General features: G+C 44.8%; 1 protein-coding gene across 1 annotated transcript in view; it reads right to left on the bottom strand.

The window, feature by feature from the left end:
• Positions 1-2,280: 2,280 nt before the first annotated feature.
• Positions 2,281-24,252, bottom strand: part of LOC138358241 (uncharacterized) — a 140,756-nt gene continuing 118,784 nt past the window's right edge. Inside the window, exons 3-4 of the mRNA XM_069315949.1 lie at positions 2,908-3,021; positions 2,281-2,345 (exon numbers count right to left, since the gene is read on the bottom strand). Of these exons, the coding sequence (XP_069172050.1) occupies positions 2,281-2,345; positions 2,908-3,021 (179 nt within the window). The remainder of the gene's footprint in view (positions 2,346-2,907; positions 3,022-24,252) is intronic.

Genomic DNA, 24,252 nt, shown 5'->3' with positions numbered 1-24,252 from the left:
TCTGACACCACTACTTTCACGAGACACCGTTAGTACGTCCAGTCCTGCTCTTCTGTAGTCATCTGCACCGTCAAGTTTACACCAAGACTGCCGTGTGAGCTGTGATTGGTATGAAGACGTGTGAACTGTTGGGAGTCAGGTCAATGGTCGAGTGACAGTATTCTACAGCTGGCACTTGGCGCTCCGCTCTGCTACACTCTGTCGTCATTCAAGAGTACCGGGAAGGGAGTACAAGAGGACCAGGGATCTACATCAACGCATGGAAGAAGCAAGATCGTCATCGACACCATTGACATCGACTACATTCAGTTCATCATCATCAATTTTTTTTTATAGTTTAAAAGAACAATTGAAAAAAAAATAAAGTGAAGTAGGCTCTGAACACCTTTAATAAACGCATCTGGACACTTCTGTTTAAATGTTGAAAAAGAGATTTAGAATCAAAATTATTCTGGTATAGTGAAATGGGGAAAATTCTCCTATATAACTTGGTCACTAATTAAAAAAAAAATCCTGTGTGATTGTCTAAGCCCAGAACAAACGGTTATGATTTTGAACACAGTTTTGAGCACAGGAGGGGCGGACCAATACAAACACTGACACTCTTAAATTGAGTGTGGACACTTGGCTGCACAGTCAGCTGTAATCTGTGATTTAGTTGTAGTGAAATTTTTAGTTATATGTAATAAAAACTAGGTTGTTTTTATTGGCAGAATGTCAAGGATGACATTGGTTGGGGAGTGGATGGTACACCATCCACTTGAACTTCGTGAAGTTCAGTGTTCCACTCCCGGTTGACTGGAAAGTTCAGTCTGTATATATTTGTTGTTTGTTTTGAATTGTGTGTCCGGGGACACACGAGGTTAGTTAATGAAGAGCCAAGGAATTTTAATAGCTAGCTTCTGCTGACAGATTAGGGATATTTTGTTTAGCTAGGTCAGGCAGGTGTAGGATGTATGTTTTCAGGTGTTGGATGATTGCTGTCAGTTGACAGTCGGGATTTTGATGAAATTAGTAATGTTTATTTTATGATGTTTGCTGTATAATCTGATGATTGTCATTTTATTAGATAGGGTAGCTTTTTGCTTGAGGCATGGGTTTATTGATTGTTTAATTAAGGGTTTGGATACTAAACCTCATTTTTTTTGACATTAAAAACAAGGTTTATTAATTTACTTATGCGTGGGGGTTGTAACAGCTGAAGCTGTTTTAAATAAGTGATTGTATGGAAGGCTGTGGCATACACCTTTGTTCAAAATATGCAGTGACAAGGTAGTTGACCTGACTTTGCAAGCATGGGTTATCTCTCCTAGGATTTAGGGATTAACACCTTTAGAATACAAGATGGCCATCTCCTTTGTTTATAAGCAACATATAATATGTCAACAAGATGCAGTAATAACTAATTTGGCTTATGTAGGTGTGTTAGGTTTACATGTAGGTAGAAGGAAGGTGGAGATCAGGGTCGTATACAAGCAGAGAAATGACGGCATGTGGAGGGACTAGTTTGGGTCCCGGATGACTCACCATATCAAAGGTCACGCGGCCCATGAGTGATCACATTAGTAATTCACAAAGTTCAAATTCAGATCACTAGCAAATACTGTAATTGGAAATAGCCTTTCCCTAAGATGCCTGTACAATTACCATCAGTTTGATAAGAGTTCAACCAGCTGGGTTGTTCAGTACAATAGAGATTAGTTGTTCAATTTAAACCCTGCTTAGTAAAGTTATTAGACCTGGCGGAGTGATACTCACTAGCATTCCATCGGCTGGTTCCATAGTCAAGGTAAAAGTTGCTGAGTTTTGTTATAGGGAAATAATTCATTCGTGCCTCAATAGGGAATATTAAAAGTTTTAAAAAGTGTTGTTTGGGAGTGTTAAGTCAGGGAGTGATTTTTATTAGTTTTTTTTTTAGATTTGCATAAATAAATGATTAGATTGTCCCTCTGTATTTTATTATTTCCATCAATAACTTGGCATGTGTTGATATCCTTGCCATTTGGTCTCCACGAGTCTGGATTTATTTGGGTTGTAAGCCTAGCCCAGTTTAGGAGCTAATATATCCCCTTGTTTTCTGTAATTCCCCACTTAACGTAAATTCATCCCCCCCCCCTTTTCCAAGTAATTTGGGGATTAATGTTCAAGGGTTAAATGATTGATTAATTGGTCCAGACCCCGATTAATTGACAGCTTTTGGTTAATGGTCTGGTAGTGGCGGCGTAAAGAGATCCTTGAGTTTTCAAGAAACCTAGTACGACGTCACCTGCCTGTAGAATCTTAGCCGATCAAGCGGTTAAGACCACGTGGCGTGGGACTTGGCTGAGAGTTAGCTCTGGGAGTCCCTTGGAATTATGTTTAAGTAAACATATGCACAGGCCGGGTAAAGGACAAAGTAGAGCCAATACCTTTCCGTGTTAGAATAATTTGATTTAATAAATTTGCACAGTGCAGCATGATGCTGTCACGTCGCCTGCTTTCTGAGCAATATACAATCTGATGAATTCAATTCTGCTTTCTTTATAATAAAATATTTCTCTTTATGGCATCATGGATAATAGCTGGAGATGTGGCAAATTTTAATCCCACTAATCCCATATACGGTATTCAAAATTATTGGCTCAACTAAAACTGGCAAGTAGAATAGAGGACAACAACATAGAATATATGACAAAGATATTATTATCTTTTGTTTGATTTATCAAATTAAGAAGTAAACTTAACATTCCGTTTATTGTAACAATAACAAATCATTTGTCAAGTTACCTATGGATCCGTGAATGAGCGTACTGGCCGCTCCTATTTCAAGCCAAGAATATTTAGAAGTATTATTTATTAAATATTAGGTATTAATAAATGTTGATATTTGAGTGAAGTCTTTCGAGTGCAACACACATCCCGACTTACCACAAGAAAGTTCGTCGGAGTTATCATCACAGTCACGTTCGCCATCACACATCCAGATCATGGGTAGGCATTCAGAACCATCCAAGCAGCTGAATTCATCCTCAGCGCATGCACCTATGGAGAGAAACAAAATTATTGATAAACACGCTTTACCCAGCAATGCGTTGTTGTGGTTCAGCAACGCATGCACGTTGCTGAGCCACATCAATCCTTCCCTGTCCGTCAGTCCTACCCACCATTCCTCCATCCCCCATTCCCTCGTCCTCCTAACCATTTCCAATTCCCCCGTCCCCCTCGTCCTCCCAAACATTCACTTCTCCCATGTTTCCTTTTCCTTCCCACCATCCTCCACTCCCCTGTCCCCTCGTCCTTCTCACCATTCCCCCATTTCCCTCGTCCTCTCCACAATCCCCCACTCCTCCGTACCCTCGTCCTCCCCAATATTCCCCCATCCCTGTCCCCTCGTACTCCCCACCATCCCCCACTCCTCTCTACCCTTGTTCTCCCAACCATTGTCCCCTCACCCTCTGCACCATCACCCAATACTGTCCCCTTGTCCTCCCCACCATTCTTCACTCCCTCAACCGATGCGTTCCCAAATGATCTGATGTTCCCATCAGAAAAATGAGAACAGTTAAAAAAATCGAAATGAAAAAAAAACGAAAAAATAACAAAAAAACTATACTCGCAAAATAAACGATATGGTAAACAACACAGCTCAATTCCAATGCAGAGTCACCCAAAATAATTAAAACAAAATGAAAATAAATCGAAATCTATGAAAATTCAATTTATCAATGCCATCAGAAACATTGAAATGGAATTGTAACATATTTAGAATAGCATGTGTTGCTTTTACGTGCAAAAGATGGCATTGGTTTTTCCCCCAAAAAATTGTTTTTACCTGTCACAGGTGTGGCATGTATATAGTAGGTATATAAAAACCCACGTATATTCGAATATAACGTGTCAAAATTTCAAAGCTATCAAGGAAGAGCTTTAAGAGATTGCAGGGTGTGTTTCTTTTATGTGCAACAGATGGTGGTGTTTAAAAAAAACATATTTTGACCTGTCACAGGTGTGGCATGTATGTAATAGGTATATAAAAACATGCACGTATTTGAATGCAACGTTGTGTCAAATTCGAAAGCAATCGATAAAGATGTTTCAGAGATTTCCCACACATGAAAAAAAATTAAAGAAACATGTTTTTACCTGTAATAGAATGACCTCTATATAGTAGGTATACCAAAACACGTTCATATGAGAATGGAACGTTGTGTAAAAATTTACAATCAATCGGTGAAGATCTTTCGGAGATTAGCAATTTTGAACAAACGAACATTTACATTTTTATTCATATAGATTATATTTTACGCTATAAAACCTACTTGCAGCCTTTGCAACATATTTTTTTTCCTTATAAAACTCAACATTAATGGTATACACAGCTTTGCACTATAAACAACGCTCACAAAAGAAAGGGCACATAATGATAACTACTCTGGCAATGAATTTTAATGCTGGACTATTTTCTGGACTACAGAATACTTGCTGGTTAGTAAATAAACTACTGTTGTTACCATAAAAACCATTCCTAAGGAAAAACAGGCCTTAAATCCAATACCAAGCAAATGTATTATTATCACAAAATTTCTAAGTAACCAATGGTCAGGTTCACTTCTTACTCGGTAAGCTCTCTTTTGATAAGTTGCTGACGATTGCTTTCGTCGGCCACTGATCTTGCAAGATCGGATTTATGTCTCACACTCTGGTAAATAATATTGTACTCACTGTGAGGAATCCGTCAAGTGTAACCCACCCTTATTAGCCTTAGGAGATCAGAGCTTTAATTATTTGATTTGTTACCACACGAAGGCAATCTTTTAAATTTTATAAATATGTTTTTTTTTTCTTAAGTACATCTGGAACAAGGGGAAATCCATCAGTGGTTAGGATGGGTCAATGGCTCCTGGCAAACCATGGCTCATTACCTGGGCCCCTCACAGGGTAGGATATGGGCGATCCTCGGATGGTCCTCGTTTTTCCACATTTGTATTCATTGCTGCTACAGTTACTTTGGCTCTGACTATATTCTCATTCCTTTCATGATTACGAAAATTGTTTTTGGTGCTGAATTCGTAAATTGGCTAATAACTCACTCGTTAATCTTATAAATTCAACTGGGTCTGGGACTCGATGAAGTTGCGTTCGAATTCTTGAAAAAGACATGTTTACTGCTGAGGTTTGTTCGTCATGACCGAGAATGATATTGTTACTGAACTAGCGGATCATCAGGCCGTTAACAAGAAGATTATGACAATGTTGTTGAATAACAAGTGGTGGAAACTCATTCGTTAAACTTACTTTTGGAGTAGAGAAAAAGATTGGTAATTAGCAATTATTAGAAGGAGACTGGGAGTGACTACCGACGAGTGAAGACGTGCTTTGACACACACCAGTCAACCCGTCCTTGGACCAAGTCCATTCTATCCAGCGGTCGACCTCAAAAAGGCTTTCATCAATTTTAGCATTTTGTTTATTCAAAAGAGAACTTTTTCATATAAATTAATATTATTATATATTAGCATATTGGTCGTATTTAGGCACTGGTTAGGATAGGCCAGGTGTCTAGGTTCTGTTGGCAATTATTTGTAGTATGTGGGTGAAGCATTTACAGCGTTGTAGTTCAAACAAAAGTCGTCAGCGAAGCACTTGTTCCGGAAGTGTTCGGACGTCACCATTTGGTAGTCATGTGTAAACCGTTTTTCATTTATAAAAAGGGAATTTGGCGGTTGCATGGAATGGATTTTGGGTCTTTGTTTGGAAGATTGGCTGCTCCAGTTGGTGGTTGATGGCCATGTGATTTGGCTGTCCATGATTTAGTGTCTAAGATTTCTCGTTCAACGCAGATGTTTATAACGGGCATGCGTACGAATTCTTGAAAAAGACATGTTTACTGCTGAGGTTTGTTCGTCATGACCGAAAATGATATTGTTACTGAACTAGCGGATCATCAGGTCGTTAACAAGAAGATTATGACAATGTTGTTGAATAACGAGTGGCTACGCCGGTCAATCTCAACTGAACCAGTTGGGCCCATTCCTCCTGTGGCCACTTCTTGATTACACACAGAAATCACACTAACGTGATACATCAAATGAACAAAGCCACACGGGCCGTGACAAGGATTCAAACCTGCATCCGGGAGTACCTCAGACACTGCCTTAATCGGCTGAGCCACGACAGGGTTAAAAGAGTTGAAACCGAAGTTCTACTGAACTTATTGGATCCCATAGCCTCTCCGAGGCACAAACCAGGATTTTACACAACTCCCCCCTGCACCCAAGCTATGTCAATAGGCCGTTCTCCCTCTTCGCCCTTATATCATTACACACAGAAATCACACTAACGTGATAGATCAAATGAACAAATCCACAAGGGCCGTGACGAGGATTTGAACCTGCGTCCGGGAGCATCCCAGATACTGCCTTAATCGACTGAGCTACGACAGGGTTAAAAGAGTGGAGTTTGTGCCTCGGAGAGGCTACAGGATCTTGTGGATTTGTTCACTCCTTGATATTGGCGACTTTTTCGAAATACTCGAAGAATCTCTCTGCCTCTTCGGGCACAAACAGGGGAATATCCTTTTCCCTAACCCTATTATCTGGTGGGAGTGATACCTGGGTGGTGCTCTCTGGCAACCCATGTTCAATCCTTTGTTCAGCCAAGGTTCTATTTGCTTCTATCTGCATTTGTTTGGTCCTCTCTTTCTTTCTTCACCTCTAGTCTGGCTTTCTCTTTTTCTACCTCCATTCTGGTTTCCTCTTTTCTATCTCCAGTCCGGTTTTCTCTTTTCTTTCTCTTGTTCATTTTTCATCTGCAGTTCTAACTTCAACTTTTCCAGTTAGAACTGTCTCTCCTCATGCTACATCTGGAGCCCTAGCTGTAATCTTTCCAAGCTCCTATTCCGGCTACTCCTGCTACTGGGATGAAGTAGCGGCTACTCTTACTACTCCAACTTGATCCCTGGGATCTCACTTCATCCTGCCCATCATCCTCCTTTCCACTTTCAGCTCCTTTCTTGGCTCCCTGTTCTGCCGCTTCACTCATGGCTCTCAGCTGCCTCCAGATCCCATCCTTCATCCCAGCCACTTTAGATGCCTTCACCCTGATGACACATCTTTCCGCTATCTATTTCTACTGATCCCTGATGCAACCTTCGATGTCCTCAGGCTTGCCTGACTCCACAAACGCTTGCACCTTATCTATCGTGTCCTGTGAGTTTTCCTAAGAGAGAGAATATACACCTGCGGGCACAAAGTCTACTTATTTCCACAAAGGGTGTACCAATCCACTCCTGGACAGGGTATGGGTGTGTCAGCTCACTCTCCCGGACACAGGCCCCCAAATATTATTATGTGTCGGTCTGGTGCGTACGTCCCTTCCGTATAACCAACCAAAACCCGTAGAGTGCTTGTACTTTGGTCAGGACCTGCTACCTTGTACGCTTCCTGCTCTTGGAGAGGGGCTCAGCGTCACACATTTACGGGGTGCGGCTCCAACACTGGCCTCGTTGTCATGTGTACACACCCAGTTCGAGCCGCTGTGACTCCCCACTCTCCTTGATTGGTATGACCTCCTCAATCCACTTTTCTTTGAATTATAATTCTGTAACACCCTGTCTACAGCTGTGGTTCTTTCTCTCCTACTTTCTGGGAAGCCTCACTAGGACATGGGCAAACACCGGAAAACTATATACATTTACTTAGACAGTGAACATGTAGAACATACATTCAAGAATAATAATATGACTCCAACACTCTGTGCTATTATAGTCAGGTTGCATTTAATCCCATCAGGACTCTATCAGCTACTTATATCAAGTGGTAGCCCAACTCCTGGCTTGCCATTTATGCTACCAACCTCACCTAGTGGGTTAAATCTTGTAATACAATATGTCACTATCTGCCCTAGAATATATATAAATATACACAAGGAATCCAGCCTAAGGCTGCAACAACATAAACATCAATATAAATATTCCTCGAATCAAACATCCAATCACTCACCTTCCACTGTGTCATGCATGCTAATTGTCACGAACCTTGGCGCCATCTACAATCCTGGCGCCAAACTACGGCCGTTGACTTCTCCCATTATATGGAGTTTCCCATCTTTTAGTCTGCCTGGCTGAAAGGTGACGAGTAACCAGAGGCAGGCTAGGGAAGTGAGTGAAGCCAGGACAGTGGAAGACGTAGGTCGACCTAAAGGTGATAGCCATTTGGGCTGGTCGAACGCTGTGGACTTTAATCCTGGAAAGGCTTGCCAAGTGGGCTGGTCGAGCGCTGTGGTTGAGCACTATAACCAGTGAGACTAGATGAACGCTTCAGTTGAGCGCTGTAGACTACGTTTCTGGAAGGTAACAGCCAGTGGGGCTGGTCAGGCGTTGCCAACTTTGATGCTTGAGTGTACCAACAGGTGTGCAACGAAGACCTCATCAGAGGCACCTTGTGGTCGTCATCCGTGAAGCAGGCTAGCATAAGGGCTAGCAACGCCAATCTGGTTGACATCGCATAGACTTTTAAATATTATAATGGTGATGGGAAAATAATAATGGGTTATTTAAGTGTTCTTTCATTTTTACCTTTAAACATTACACTATATTCCCGCCAAGATTAGGTTTCTCTGAACTTGAGTAGGATCATAGAGATTATGAAGAACCCGGTTACGAAGGGTTCGTAACACTAATGACACTCAAACACTATCAATTCTCTATCAGTGGACATTAAGAACCTCCTCTCTACATCTAGAGGTCCACTACCAAGAATGTCTCCAGTTTCCTCCACAATTATCTACCATGGTCCTCTACAGCTCTTCCAGGCTGCTGCACCATGAAGTTTTCCCTGAACACAATGATGCTTCACCACTGGTATTACAGAAGCCCGTGAAACTCCACTCCACTGCTTCTCCTCTCACAGCTTGAGGTTCAATTCCTCACTATGGAACTGCTCTTCCACAGAGCTCAGTATTTCTTCAATGGCCTTGGAGTTCCACCCACAGACTCCTCCTCTGACCTGGAAGTTCTCTCAGGAACTCTTTCCCCAGACAAACCTGCAACCCACTGACACACCATAAAGATCTTCCTCTACAAACATATAACTAAAATAAACTGCACAATAAATGTCTCCACTCGACATCCCTGTGATTCCCACCTGCCATAAGGTGACTCCCCCATGCCTGGGCGAGTCCATTCTCCACCTTCCCGTGGCGGTCTGCCTGAGACTGCCACCCACCGGGCCCAGTCAGTTACCTCCAAGCTTTCGGCCGGAGATGATGTGCCACTCCTCTCCTCAGCTGGTTCCCTCATCTCTATTCTCTTATTTAGGCTTTCTACCTTAATAAAATATTCCTAATATATCAATGGACACTTGCTACGGTCGCTGGGCACACGACCACCACAGGCATTCACTGTCAACTGGTTTAAAATCGCTTACCACAGAATTTGGTCCGCTCGTGGCGTTCACTGACTGAGCGGTCACCACCAAGGCAATCTAAGCTGCCAACAAAACAGCTTTAAAGACTGCTCCACACTCTCCCTGCAGTCCATGACTTGAGCGGACACGTCCACAGACTTATTCCACAGGTGAGACGTCTGTCCACTTCCTTCTTCTTGCCCCCTCCCCTTCCGGCCCGTTGGCGTCGTGAGGGGGCTTGGTGGACGGCTGCCGGAGTGTGATGCTCCGTTGGGCAGTCCTCTGTCCTTTTCTGGCCTTGCACTCCTGCTGCTGTCTTCTCCAATTGTGCCGGATCGCTTTTCCTTTTCCTTATGTTTCGTTTTTCTCCCCCCTCTTCTCCTATCTGCTTGTCGTTTCCTGCCGACCTTTTGCTTGTTTTGGATTATTTCTTTGGACTTCTTCTATTTTGACGCCCGGGTGCTTGAGGAGGCATACTCTTGCACCCGTAGAACTGTAGTACCCGACGTCTCGAGCGAGGGGAACCTTTTATTGTCAATCCCCCTTTCGTCGCTGAACCCAATCTCGACGGACTGACGGTTCTTAAGGTGGCGTTTGTGGGGCGTATACTCACGATGCACCCCTAGGGGGCCCCGGCATGATCAGCGATAGCTTCCTGTTGGGTGTCCTGCCTCTAATTGTGGCTCCATGGTGGGTATGGGGGCACATTCGTGGATGAATTTTTCACTTTTCGTCTCTATGTCGTTGAATGTTTCCGTTGTACCCTCTCAGGCTCGTGGGGTGGGCGACCAAGCCCCCGAGTCGGCCTGTATTGGAAGACCAGGCTCTGTAGCTCCCGCTGCGTTGGGCCCCGACCTTGCTCCTCCTTTGACCGTCCTGACTTCTTCCCCCAGCTCCCCTCCCTCCTCTGAGGTTGGGTCGAGCCTCCAGCCCCCGGTGGTGACCACTTCGTCCCCTGGTGTGGCTAAGTCTTTCGTTGTGACTACTGCGCCTTTTGACCCCTCTCTCTCTAGGGGTTCTCAACGCCGTTCGCGCCCCAACCGCACTCGCTCGATTCCTTCCCGTGCTGATGCGTATCAGGCCTTGTTTGGTCCTGCTTCATGGGCCAAATACTTTGATCTCCTCCCTCTTGATTCTGCGCCTCCTGACGATTTCTCTCTATCGGCATCTTGTAGATTCCGTGGATGCGTGTGTTACTTTCAACCCCACTCGTCTCGGTACACGTGTCGTTGCTGCTCCTTCTCAGGATGCGGCTTCCCGCTTGGCTGCCTTATCTTGCCTTGGCGAGATCCCTGTTCGGGTCTCCAAGAACGTTCAGATGAATTCCAGTGTTGGCACTATTCTCCTCCCACCCCATGTTGCAACCGGTGTTCGGAATCTGCAGGATTGCCACGATGATATTCGGCATATCCTTGATGCCCAAGGCCATTCTGTCCTCCAGGTCGACTCGTTTACTAGTCCCCCTCGTGGTCGTCGCCGTCAACCCCTTCGCGTTGTGAAGATCACCTTTGATGGTAGGACCCTTCCATCCTCTGTCATTCTTGCTGGTGCTAGGTGCTCTGTCCAGGAGTATATTCCTTCTCCTCGACTTTGTAATAAGTGCTGGAGGTTTGGGCATGGTGCCCTCCGCTGCTCTGGGACTGTCTCTCTCTGTCCTTTGTGTGGGAGTGAAGGTCACTCTTAGTCGGAGTGCACTTCTCCCCAAGCTCGCTGCCTCAACTGCGGTGAGGCCCATCCTACGTTCTCCCGTGCCTGTGTACATTACAAGCTTGAGGCGGCCGTCCTTAACCTGAAGCACCGGGAGCGTTTGTCTTTTCCTGAGGCGAGGCGCCAGGTTCGCCGGCTCCCGCCTTATACTAACATCTCTTATGCTCGCGTGTTGCGCTCTTCCTCTCCTCGTCCTTCCCCCCTTCCTCAGACTCTCAACCGTTTCCGGGCCTTGGACCCTGATACGCCCACTGCCCCCTCCTCTGTTCCTTTGAGTTCTTTCCCGAGGGGTCCCCCTCCTGGTCCTCTGTCTGGGGTTCCCCTTCTTTCAACCCGGTCTGTCATGTCTCCTGTGTCTTCTTCCTCGTCCCCCTCCGATCCTCCTTCCCATCCTCTTCCTCCATCTATCGGCTCTCCCCGCCGCCTGTCGGTGCAGGCGGATGTCCATCGCTCTCCTAACGGCCGTCGTGTGTGCTCTCGTTCGGCTTCTCCGGTTGAGACACTGGAATCCGTTGCCCGGTACGTAGTTGCTGGGACACCGGTCTCTTTAATTCAGAAGCGTAAGCCTGGCTCCTCTCCTTCCTCTTCCCCGGCGGGTAAGAAGGCTTCGCTTTCTTCCTCAGCTCCTCCTTCTGGCTCTGTTGCTCCTTCCCCTCCCGTTTCGGTGCTTGCGCCCCCTGTTCCTGCTATGGAGGTTTCTTTGGCCCCTGCTTCCCTTTCGGTTGCTGCTCTTGCTGGGGTGCGCTCCCCTCTTTCTACTCCCCCTCTTCCTGCTGCTGTCCTTGACTGCTCTTCTCCGTTGTCTCCTCCTCTTCCTCCTCCTCCTCCGGACCCTGCCCGCCCACCTCTGATCTGTTCTCCCGTTTCCTTCCCTCCGTCTTTGCTCAGTTTACCCATGCCCCCTAACCCTGACTTTGCTGACCCTGATCCCGACCCTGATATTCTTTAACGTGCTCTGTTGGTCTTTCGCCTTTGTTTCTTCCTTGTTCTTTGTTTTTGTCCTTTCTCTTCTCGTCGTTGTCCATTCTTCAATGGAACGTTCGAGGTTATTACGCCAATTTCCTCGAACTCCAACTTCTGGTTTCGCGGTTTTCGCCCCTTTGTGTCTGTCTCCAGGAGCCAATGCTTGGTGCTCGTCCTGGTCGTTTTCGTGGCTATTCCTTTCTCTCCCCCCCCCCCAGCCATTGCTGGGGCTTCTAATTCTTCTGCTCTCTTGATTCGGGCTGATGTTCCCTTTGTTCCTTTACTTTTTCCTTCGCCTCTCCATTGTTCTGCTGCTCGTATCTTTGTGGAGAAATGGTACACAGTTTGTTCCATTTATCTCCCCCCGAGTGTCCCGCTCTCTCTTCCTGATTTGAAACACCTCCTAGACTCCTTGCCGGAGCCTGTGCTCCTGCTGGGTGACTTCAATTGTCGTCATTCTCTTTGGGGTGACGTTCTGACGAATACCCGGGGTCGCCTCCTTGAGCCGTTTCTCCTCTCTTCTTCCCTGTCTCTTCTGAATTCTGGTGAGCCCACTCATTTGGACTCTCGAACTCGCACCCTTTCTTGTCTTGATCTTTCTCTCTGCTCTTCTTCTCTTTACTTAGATTTCACGTGGCAGGTTCTTGATGACCTCCATGGAAGTGATCATTTCCCCATCCTTGTTTCCTTTTTCTCTTTTCGCCCTTCCCTCTCTTTCCCTAGGTGGCAGTTTGCTAAGGCGGACTGGACCCTATTTTCCCTCAGTGCTACTCTCTCTGACCTCTCCCTTCTGCCCCTCTCTCGCGCTCTCCTCCTTTTTCATGACACTGTCTTCGCCGCTGCCCTCCGCTCTATTCCTCGCTCTTCCTTTCGGGGTCCACGGAAGTGCGTTCCCTGGTGGAATGCGGACTGTGCTCGGGCTGTCCGCTGTAAGCGTGCAGCCTGGAAGAAGCACCGTCGTAGGCAGACGGCCGATTCTTTTCTTTTCTTTCGGAAAGCGAGTGCGGTGGCCCGTAGGGCCATCCGTACGGCTAAACGTGAATGTTGGGCATCTTATGTCTCGACAATTACGTCCGAAACCCCTCTGGCCCAGATCTGGAAGCGTATCCGCAAGATAGCGGGTAAGTTCGTTCCCGATGTTTCACCGGTCCTTCACCTCCATGATACTCTTGTGGCGGACCCGTTGCAGGTCGCTTCCGAACTGGGTTCCCACTTTTCTTCTATTAGCTCTGGTCTTCATCTTCCCCAATCTTTCCTTCTTCGTAAACCTGTCCTTGAGTCTCGTCCTTTAGATTTCTGCACTCATCTTCAGCTTCCCTATAATGATCCCTTCTCTCTCTCTGAACTTCGTTCTGCCCTGGCCCTCTGCGGTTCTACGGCGGCGGGCTCCGATGGTATTCATTATGAGATGCTTCGCCATCTCCCTCCGAGCACGTCTCAGTATTTACTGAGTCTGTATAATCGGATCTGGGAGTCGTCGTCAGTCCCTGAGGACTGGCTCGATGCCGTTGTCCTCCCTGTTCGCAAACCGGGGTCTCTGGGTACTTCCCCTAAGGACTTTCGCCCTATTGCTCTCACAAGTTGTGTCTGCAAACTCTTTGAACGTATGGTTAACGTTCGTCTGATGTGGTTCCTGGAACACCATCACCTCCTCTCCCCTTCTCAATTTGGTTTCCGCAAGTGCCGCAGCACGACAGATGTCCTGGTGAACTTGGAGGTCTATATTCGTACTGCTTTTGCTGCGAAGACCTCCGTTGTTGCCGTCCTTTTTGACCTAGAAAAGGCTTACGACACCACTTGGCGTTATCATATCCTATCTCAACTTCATTCTTTTGGCCTTCGTGGTCATCTCCCTCTCTTTCTCCGCAGCTTCCTCTCTCGTCGTTCCTTTCGGGTGCGCCTTGGTACCGCTCTCTCTCCCTCTTTTCAGCAATACGAAGGTGTGCCCCAGGGTAGTGTTCTGAGCACTACTCTTTTTCTGGTTGCCCTCAATGGTCTTCTTTCCTCTCTTCCTTCTGGTGTCTTCTCCGCTCTCTATGTCGATGATCTTACCCTTTGTTGTCAGGGTGATGATTCGCCTCTCCTTCAACACCGGCTTCAACTTGCAATTGATGCCGTGTCGTCTTGGGCCACAGGTCATGGCTTCAAGTTCTCTACTTCTAAGACTTGTGCCATGACTTTTACGCGGAAACGGGTTGTTCTTCGTCCCTCTTTGTCACTTTATGGTCATCCCCTTGAATACAAAGATTCCGCGAAGCTTTTGGGGTTATTCCTTGACACTCGTTTGTCTTGGTCTCCCCATATCTCTTACCTCCGTGTTGAGTGCTCTAAGGCCCTTACCCTCCTTCGGGTCTTGTCCCATACTTCTTGGGGGGCAGATAGGCGCACTCTCCTTGCTTTACATTCCTCTCTCGTCCTGTCTAAGCTCGATTATGGTTGCCCTGCTTACTCGTCTGCTTCTCCTTCTACTCTTCGCCGTCTTGATGCTTTGCACCATACTGGGTTGCGCCTCAGTTCTGGTGCCTTTCGTTCGACTTCCGTCCTTAGCTTGTATGTTGACACTGGCTTCCTGTCTCTCCAGGACCGCCGTGATCGCTACTGTCTTCGCTATCTTGCGCGGTCCTTGCAACATCCTTCCTCTCGCCTCTGTCGTGCTTTAACTTTTACCCCTCCTGCGGTTCCTGTTCCTCTTCGCCACCTCCCTCTTTCTGTCCGGTTATCTCGCCTACAGGATTCTCTTTCCGTTCGTATTTCTGATGTTTCTCCTCGTGTTGTTCCTTCTTTGCCCCCGTGGAGGGTCCCTCTTCCGCGGTTTTGTACATCCTTGACTCGTATCACTAAAGCTTTTACCCCTCCTACGGTTCTAAAACGCCTTTTCCTCGAGCACTTTTCTTCTCACTCCCGCTCCGTTTCTGTCTTCACCGATGGGTCTAAGTCAGCGGACGGTGTTGGCTACTCTGTTGTTTTTCCTGATCGCACTTATATGTGTCGCTTGCCTCCGGAGACTAGCATCTTTACAGCGGAACTTTATGCTATTCTCTATGCTCTTCGTCTCCTGCTTTCTCGTTGTCAGTCTTCCTTTGTGGTTGTTGTTGACTCTCGTAGTGCCCTCATGGCTCTCGGGTGCTTTAATCCAGTTCATCCAGTAGTTGTCGAGATCCAGCATTGGCTGTTTCTCGTTCACAGTAAATTTAAGTCGGTTGAGTTTTGTTGGGTTCCCAGCCATATTGGCGTGTCTTTAAATGAGCGTGCGGATGCTGCCGCTAAGGAAGCTGTCCGCTCTTGTCCCATCTCTCGTAAAGGCATTCCGTATTCCGACTTTTACCCGGTTATCCATTCCTCAGTCCTTACCCGTTGGCAGGCTTCTTGGTTGTCTGTTACTGGTAACAAGCTACGTACTCTTAAATGTTGTGTTTCCTCGTGGCCGTCCTCCATCCACCGTAACCGGCGGTGGGAAACAGCTCTGGCGAGGTTGCGTATTGGCCATACTCGCTTAACCCATGGTCACTTGATGGAGCGCCGCCCTGCTCCTTATTGTCCTAGTTGCATTGTCCCTCTTACGGTCGTGCATGTCCTTCTTGAATGTCCTGACTTCCAGGACGAGCGTGTGTCTTGCTTTCCGACCGCCCCTCGCGGTCACCTATCCCTCGATAGAATTCTTGGTGACTCGGATACTTTTGATATCGTTCGCCTTATGCGTTTTTGTTCTCGTATTGGCATCCTTGGTGATATTTAGCGCCCTCTGATTATTTTGCGTATTTGATGGTGCTACATAGCCTTCCCGGTTTGGTGCCTTCTTTTGATAATTACTTACTTACTTCCTTCTTCTTGAATGTATATCACTCAGGTGTTCTTCTTCACCAGGGGCTCAAACGGAGCACAACCTCCCCTCTCGATTTCTGCAGCTCAAGTAAGGTCAAACCCCTCTGAAGCGAGCCTCACACCTCACGCAAATTCTCCACATCCCATATCAAGTCGTTTATTTATATTCTTATTCACTGCCCATACTTTTAATCTAGTCGTCAAATTTATTCAAGTGTTTACTATATGTATTTCCAGGTCTATATTTCTTTGACCTCTTAGTTAGGTCAGGCCTGGCAGAATAACTCGCAGGGGGAAACTCGATTTTCAGCTACCTGGGATCATAACACCTGACATAACCACCTAGGCGTATGAGCGGTTGTACTACTGTATAATCTCGGGGTCCTCTACTTATCATGAACCCTGACAAGTTTAATTTCACCTGCGTGATTGGTTTTAATTTAAGTGCCTCTGCCGCTGTCTGAGTAATGAAAGTTTTCTGGGTCCCTAGTCGAATAGGCCACGAATGGTGATCTTGGTCCCTTTTTTCTTGACTTGGAGTTGGGCAGTGAACAATATTGCATTTACTTGAGGTGCTGGTCATTGTATGATGTAAACTTCTCACACCTTGCAACACTGAACTTGTTTGAGATTTCTATCTCTTACCTTGTGATTTGTATAATTTTATTTAATAAATTTGCACAGTGCAGCATGATACTGTCCCCTTCTACACCTTTTGCATGTGTTCAGTGGGGTCTTACAGCTTTTAGTATTATGTGCTTGAGACACCTGGTACATTGTGTAACTGTTTGAGTCGTCTGACTCGGATGTCTCTACTAGGATAATTTATACTTTTATATAAAGAATGTTTTTGATGACAAAACAAACACAACCCCCTGCCTACAGCATGCTTAAGGTTCGCCAGTTTAGGTGAAACATTGTCTACAGGTTTTGAAGGCTTTGTTGTTTGCATGTATTTATTAATTTATTTTTTGTGAGTACTTGCTGTACTCTTGGGAGTAGTTATTGGGTTCTTGGGTGCATTTATTGGGATCTTGGGAGTACTTATAGTACTCTTAGGTCTCACTGATAAATCAGTGTTTGACCTGTTGGTATTACATTGATTATTAGTACCCTTATTACCTAACGACTGGGCCACTTTAGGAGTTTCAGTTAAGGAATTTAATGTGGGTACAATTTCTGTTGATTCAAGGGTGGCATTAAGTGCCAATCCACACACTAGAAAATGAAGGGATGACGACGTTTCGGTCCGTCCTGGTGTAACACTGTATAAGTGTTTGGTTCAGTTTTATTTAATACATACATGGAGATACAAGAGTCACAGACAAGGATTTGAGAGGCGCCAGTTTGGTCGGCCTGAGCCTCACACCTCTAAGCGTTAATGACCTCAAGTGACCTGAGGTCAAGTCATGCGAATTTCACCTTGCTTCTGCTAATCTGATAATTGGCCTTCAATCATGCCAACGTTTAAGGAGTGGCTTGGTAGAGTGCCTGAGGCTATCTACTTGTGGGTGGAGTTAGTTACTAGGTTCCCCAATATATACTCGGAGAGCAGAGCATTGGGACAGAGAGGAACAGGAGCCAGCCAGCAGAGCAAAGAAGACGGCCTAGCCAGGGAGGCTGTCGGCTGGCAGGGCGGGACAGTCTCTGTCAACTACAGACTCCCCCCCCCCTCTCAATCCAGCTACAGGCAGACACTTGGTGAGTTGAGCATTAAGGTGACTTGGTCATGTTTACAAATGTTGTGTGAGAAGCAGGGGCAGCCAAGTTGTAGGGTTCTCAAATTCTTGAATGATGGCTCACTTTGAATATTAATCTTTAACATTTTAATTGAATTGCTTAAATTATGATACTTATCATGTGAAATATAATTGAATTTATTATTTAAATGGTCTTTAACTTTGTTCCCTAGAGTTTTGAGTTGAGATGAGAAAGCCTCTGCGGTTTCATGATTTAATGAGTACATGATACAGATGGAACAGACTAATAATGACCTCGTGTTAACATTTTTGAGAATATTGTGATACAGACAAGTTCCATTCCTTGTCTTGTATGTAATGGTCTAGAATGGATGGTGGCAGCATTTCTTCTTCTACTATCTACTCTTCTACTTATATCTACTTTTCTACTTCTACCTATCTACCCTTCTACCTTTTCTACTTCTACTCACTTCCTACTTACTCGCTATTCTCATTTCTTCCTCACTCCCTGTTACAATGTTAGCAGCGGTGTTGAACAATGTTTATGGTAGTGTTCATTTAACATTGTTCAGTCCCACGTGTCCTTTTGCCACCCAGGCGCTATCAGGGAGATCTTGACAGGTGTTTAATATTCGCGAGTTTAGCGAATTTTTTTCAGGTTAGGAGATAGTGATTCTCTGGCGATGTGTTTTAGTGATTTTGTGAGTTTTGTGAAGTTCAGGGAATGTTCACCAGAACTTGTGTGTGTAGGGATTTATGTTAGTGATAATTTTGGCGATTTGGGAACTTAGCGGTTGGTGGTAGTGCAGGTCAGCTGAGTGTGACAGGTGACCCCGCATGTCCCAGGGGAACACCCAGCCTCCGCTGGTGTCCAGGTCAGTTGGGGAGTGGCAGGTGTAGTTCTTAAGTAGGTTTAAGTAGTGGTTCTGCTCAGATTATTGCGATCGACTGTTTTACTCCATTTGAACGCAATAACCCGAGGTGTACTGGTTATTGTACAGCATACTAGGGGGAGGCTTAGTATGTCAGTAGACTTCACGTTGAGGATGCTCGACGTTAGATAGTCTGGTCACAGGGGTGGCAAAAGTTTGTTGTTGACCCGTGGAGAAGCTAGGGAAACACTCTGGGTCACATAGGTGGCTGTAGGTTAAGGGTGGAGTAACGGTTATTTAAGTACTTAAGATTAAGAACGGTACATTTAAGTTAGGCTAGTGTTTTGTCTATTAGTATTGATATTTTTTTGTGGAGATTCGTTTAGTGACAAGTTAAAAGTGTGACAACCTTATTCTCTCTTCTCTAACTTTACTCTGTTACTGTTTTATGTCCCACCAAGTCAATATCATTCAGTGTTAATTGGATTATTAAAATTTGAGTGTAGTCGTTGCCAGGAGGAGAGCGTTATAATTGGACTGTGTGAACCCTATACAAATTGCAGGGTCACACAACAAGTTGGAACACGGATATTGTTGCCTTTATGTTCATTCCCATGTCAGAGCCAGAGGAGAGACGCACATACAGAAGAGGGAGACGGCTGCCTTATACCACACTCACGGCAGCTCCTCACTACCACCACGACGACCAGCCCTACCTGGATGTCATGGCTCCACCACCACCACCACCACCCCGGGGCACCCCCACGATGCAGCCTCTCGGTCGCTCAACAATGGTCTACCCAGTGGCCCCCAGGACGGACGGACAGATTCCAGTGGACCCCAAGATGGACGGACTCCCAGTGGACCCCAGGTCGTTCTGCAGACGACCCAGTAAAGATGGAAGAGGAACAACAACGACTCTCAGTCTGTCCTACCAACATTGGTCTACTCAGGATGGACCCCAGGTCACTTGTCAAAGACCATGGGAGTAAGAAGAAAGAAAAGAGGAGAAAGAAGAAAGAAGCGAGAAGAAAAAAGAGGAGAAGATAAGACCAAGCTGAGTGAGACATGATGCCTAGTGTCTCTTGCTGGTGTCAGCATCATTGCATGGAGCATAATTGCAAGACAGGATCGTTTGCCTTAACTGGCCGCCCCTCCTGCAAACATGTTGCTCTGTTGAGTGATTCCCCGTGTCTGCGGACTTGATGTGGCTGTCAGAAGTGGCTTTCTGTAGAAGGCGTGCTGGAGCAAGAGGGAGGAAAGAAGTAGGATGGGATTTCTACGGTGGCAACTATATGGAGGTCTCGAAACTTGTAGTCCCTATAGCTGTGAAGAACCCCAATATACGTCTCTCATGGTGACTGACGTAGAGCCAATTACAGATCGGCTAAGACAACCGAATTCCACGGTCCTGTTCGCAGTTCAAGTAGTAACGGCTTCCTGGTTGACCAAGGGTTGTTGTGCGTTAACGACGGAGGCAGTTGTGTTGAAGAAATGTGGTACAGGACTATCTACAAGACCAAGCAGTGACGTCACCCAGCCAGAGACAATGGACGTCTGTCTACATATTTAAGTTTTTAGAGTAGGATGATGTATATGTGTTTAGCTAGGATGTATTCTTTTCGTAAATAAAATTGTTGCACACAGCTATCTTGCTTTAGCAGTGTTGCAAAAACTTTATTTTCGGGGAGAAGGGGAGATGTAACACTGTAAAAGTGTTTGGTTCAGTTTTATTTAATACATACATGGAGATACAAGAGTCACAGACAAGGATTTGAGAGGCGCCAGTTTGGTCGGCCTGAGCCTCACACCTCTAAGCGTTAATGACCTCAAGTGACCTGAGGTCAAGTCATGCGAATTCCACCTTGCTTCTGCTAATCTGATAATTGGCCTTCAAACATGCCGACGTTTAAGGAGTGGCTTGGTAGAGTGCCTGAGGCTATCTACTTGTGGGCGGAGTTAGTTACTAGTTCCCCAATATATACTCGGAGAGCAGAGCATAGGGACAGAGAAGAACAGGAGCCAGCCAGCAGAGCAGAGAAGATGGCCTAGCCAGGGAGGTTGTCGGCCGGCAGGGCGGGACAGTCTCTGTCAACTACAGACTCCCCCCCCCCTCTCAATCCAGCTATAGGCAGACACTTGGTGAGTTGAGCATTAAGGTGATTTGGTCGTGTTTACAAATGTTGTGTGAGAAGCAGGGGCAGTCAAGTTGTAGGGTTCTCAAATTCTTGGATGATGGCTCACTTTGAATATTAATCTTTAACATTTTAATTGAATTGCTTAAATTATGATACTTATCATGTGAAATATAATTGATTTTATTATTTAAATGGTCTTTAACTTTGTTCCCTAGAGTTTTGAGTTGAGATGAGAAAGCCTCTGTGGTTTCATGATTTAATGAGTACATGATACAGATGGAACAGACTAATAATGACCTCATGTTAACATTTTTGAGAATATTGTGATACAGACAAGTTCCATTCCTTGTCTTGTATGAAATGGTCTAGAATGGATGGTGGCAGCATTTCTTCTTCTACTATCTACTCTTCTACTTCTATCTACTTTTCTACTTCTACCTATCTACCCTTTTACCTTTTCTACTTCTCCTACTCGCTATTCTCATTCCCCCCCCCCCCCACCCCCGTTACACTGGACCATTCTCAAGTCGATTAAGTGCCTAGTTTGCTTGTTTATTATTTACTATAATACGCAAACCTGTTAACATATCTTGCATTGTCAGGACGGTATTATTCTGATATGAATATAATTCATTTAGCACTTCACTAGACAATTTTCTTTGGATGACAATTTTAGTCATCCACTTAGCAGCGGGTTGATCCACTTCAATGCTGAAGGATTTTAACAGTGACTCGAGTTTTAAAATAAATGTTTGCAAGGAGTCAACTGATTGATCTGGTTGAGATAAGTCCAATAGTTGATGTACAAGATTTATGATACCTTTCTCATTCTCAGCACTTTCTCTAAAGAGCTGGATAGCTTGATTGATGCTAACACATTCGGTATTACCTCTGGAGGTGCCTGACAGCTGAGTGGACAGCGCTTCGGATTCGTAGTCCTGAGGCTCCGGTTTCGATCCCCAGTGGAGGCGGATACAAATGGGCAAAAAGTTTCTTTCACTCTAATGCCCGTGTTACCTAGCAGTAAATAGGTACCTGGGAGTTAGACAGCTGCTTCGGGCTGCTTCCTGTGGGTGTGTATCAAAAAGGAGGCCTGGTCTAGGACCGGGCCGCAGAGACGTTAAGCCCCGAAATAACCTTAAGATAACCTCAAGATAGGAGACTGGTTTGAGTGATTAAAACTATCACTAACTTGGTTTAAGGCTTCTTGCCTAGCCTCAGTTTCAATTTCAGCTTCAGCTTTTAATACAACTTCAGCTTTCAATTCAGCTTCAGCTTTAATTTCAGCTTCAGCTGCATCTTCATCCCCTGTTTCAGGTTCACTTATTTCTCCAGATTCTTATGAAGAAGCTTGTCAATTCAGTAGCCTCACGGATTGAATTCTCAGAATCCATGGAAAATATGGATATAATATCTGAAAAGTGTTAAGATCCTGTTAATGAGTCATTGGGTGAAATTGTATTAGAGGAGACTGTAGAAAATGAATATTTAACTTTAATTATTGATCCTTTGTAAGGGTCAGACTTGATTAGAGGAATATCCTCATCTTGAGGTAGCTCATTTATTTCATCTGATGAGCTTGTTGCTTGCTGTAGTATTGGTATACTGTAAGGATGTTCTAATCCAACAGGAACATTTTCTGTTGCAAGCATCTTATTATAGCAATTTAATCTAGCCTGAATTTTGTCTTCATAGTTAACTATGTCAGATATGATTAGATCCATTTCGTCTAGGTCAGTATTACTGACATGGGGTGCACCTATGTACAACACAATAAATTCTTGTACCTGTTTGAATTTCTGGTTAGCTATTGTTGCTGAGAATTCCAACGATATGAGATCAACTGGGCAACTTCTACCCAGCCGTCACATTTGTTGATCACCCTTGTCAAGTGACTTTGAAGGCATTTCAAAATTCTTCCATTTTTTTCTGGTGTAGCCATGCTGGCTATGGGTTGAAGCCTTATAGGGCTTATATAGCTAATTATAGACAGTTAAGATACTTGCTCATATATGTGGAGCAGGTACGGTTATTATTATCCTAATATTTGATTTCTTGGTTAGGCTGATTGTAATTTACCTCATATAGAGGTTAGCTTACCTACCTAATGGTAAATAGCTATGATATGAGTGTTTCTTTAATGCCACTGCGGTTGTACGTCCAGTTAGCTCTTCTTTATCACCATCAGTTGGTATAGTGACACCTAGTAACACTCAAAGATGTACAGTAACTATGTAATAAAATATAAGTACACAATTGTGTGAAATAATAAATTCGCCCTACTTAAGGTTTGCACAACATTAAATAGTAATTAACAGTATTGCCTAACCCAGTACTAGTTACAAATCCACTGAACTGCGCAAAGCGCCTGCAGGTCATCGACGGGGGTGAGGGGGGGGGGATGGGTTGAACAACGCGCCTCCGGGAATTTTAATTTTAGCGTATGATTCAACACTCCCGAGGTTTACATGAGGTTCACATAAGCTTCCTCAAAACTCTTGTAAACAGGCGCCATTTAAAAAAATCGTCGGCAACATTCCCGTGTGTGCGAGCCTCAATACTGAGTGAGCAACCGACGCTGGCGCACGTAGCATTAGCTCACAGCACTGCTGTTAAGCTTGTGACCACAGCATCGCCTAATAATGTCAAATGTATAAATAACTGGTACTATTTAGCCATGATAGTATTACAGAAGAGCCTGAGTGTGATAATGACTGTGTACAATGTTCAAATATCAGTGAATCAATGCTGTTCACGATGTTCACAGCGCTAGCCACAGCACCACAGCATTATTTCGTCCATCTAGGAATCTTCAAACGACTTCATATGTTACTTTACAAAATAAACTTGTGGTCCTTTATTCATTTATAGGATTTAGTGACCAGGATTGTGATAATAGCAGAGTTGTGGTGATAATTAGACACTGTGTGTAGCAGCCACTCTTGTTTTCCTCACCATACTAGCTTAGTGGTTTGCTATGGTGAACACACATGTTCATGGGTACAATGTGTGTATATACCCTTGTACATATGTGCGTAGTATTGTGGGAGGAGGAATTTTGGTGGGAGAGGGAGAAGATCAAGGTAGCGTCACTGAGTTTGGCAACCACACTTGTTATGCACATCATACTAGCTTAATGGTTTGCTATGGTGAACACATATATACATGAGTAAACACAATGTGTGTATATAGTGTAATAACAGCAACAGGAGTTTGGTGGGAGGAGCCTTTTTGGTGAGGGAGGTGGCGACATGCCCGTATCATCGTCTGCTGTGTGATTTCTCATGCAGTGTATGGTGGCCACTATACTGTTTGGACACAATACCAGCTTACTTGCAGAGTTATGGTGAATAAAACATGTAGATACGTATACATAACGTGTGTAAATCTATATAAATAAAAATGGAAATGTTCGTTTGTTCAAAATCGCTAATCACCGAAAGTTCTTCACCAATTGCTGTGACATTTCCACACAACGTTCCATTCGCATCCAAGCGGGGTTTTATATACATATTATATAGATGTCACGTTTGTAACGAGAAAAAACGTGCTTTTTTTAAAAACTGTGCTTTTCATGTGAGGGAAATCTTCAAAACCCCTTTACCAATTGCTTTGAAATTTTGACACAACGTTGCATACGAATAGGAGCGTGTTTTTATATACTTAA

The sequence above is a fragment of the Procambarus clarkii genome, chromosome 7 (assembly GCF_040958095.1).
Source record: "Procambarus clarkii isolate CNS0578487 chromosome 7, FALCON_Pclarkii_2.0, whole genome shotgun sequence".
In the NCBI taxonomy this organism is placed as follows: Eukaryota; Metazoa; Arthropoda; class Malacostraca; order Decapoda; family Cambaridae; genus Procambarus; species Procambarus clarkii.
The sequence above is the reverse complement of the archived record's forward strand: the minus strand, read 5'-3'. Positions and strand labels throughout refer to the sequence as shown.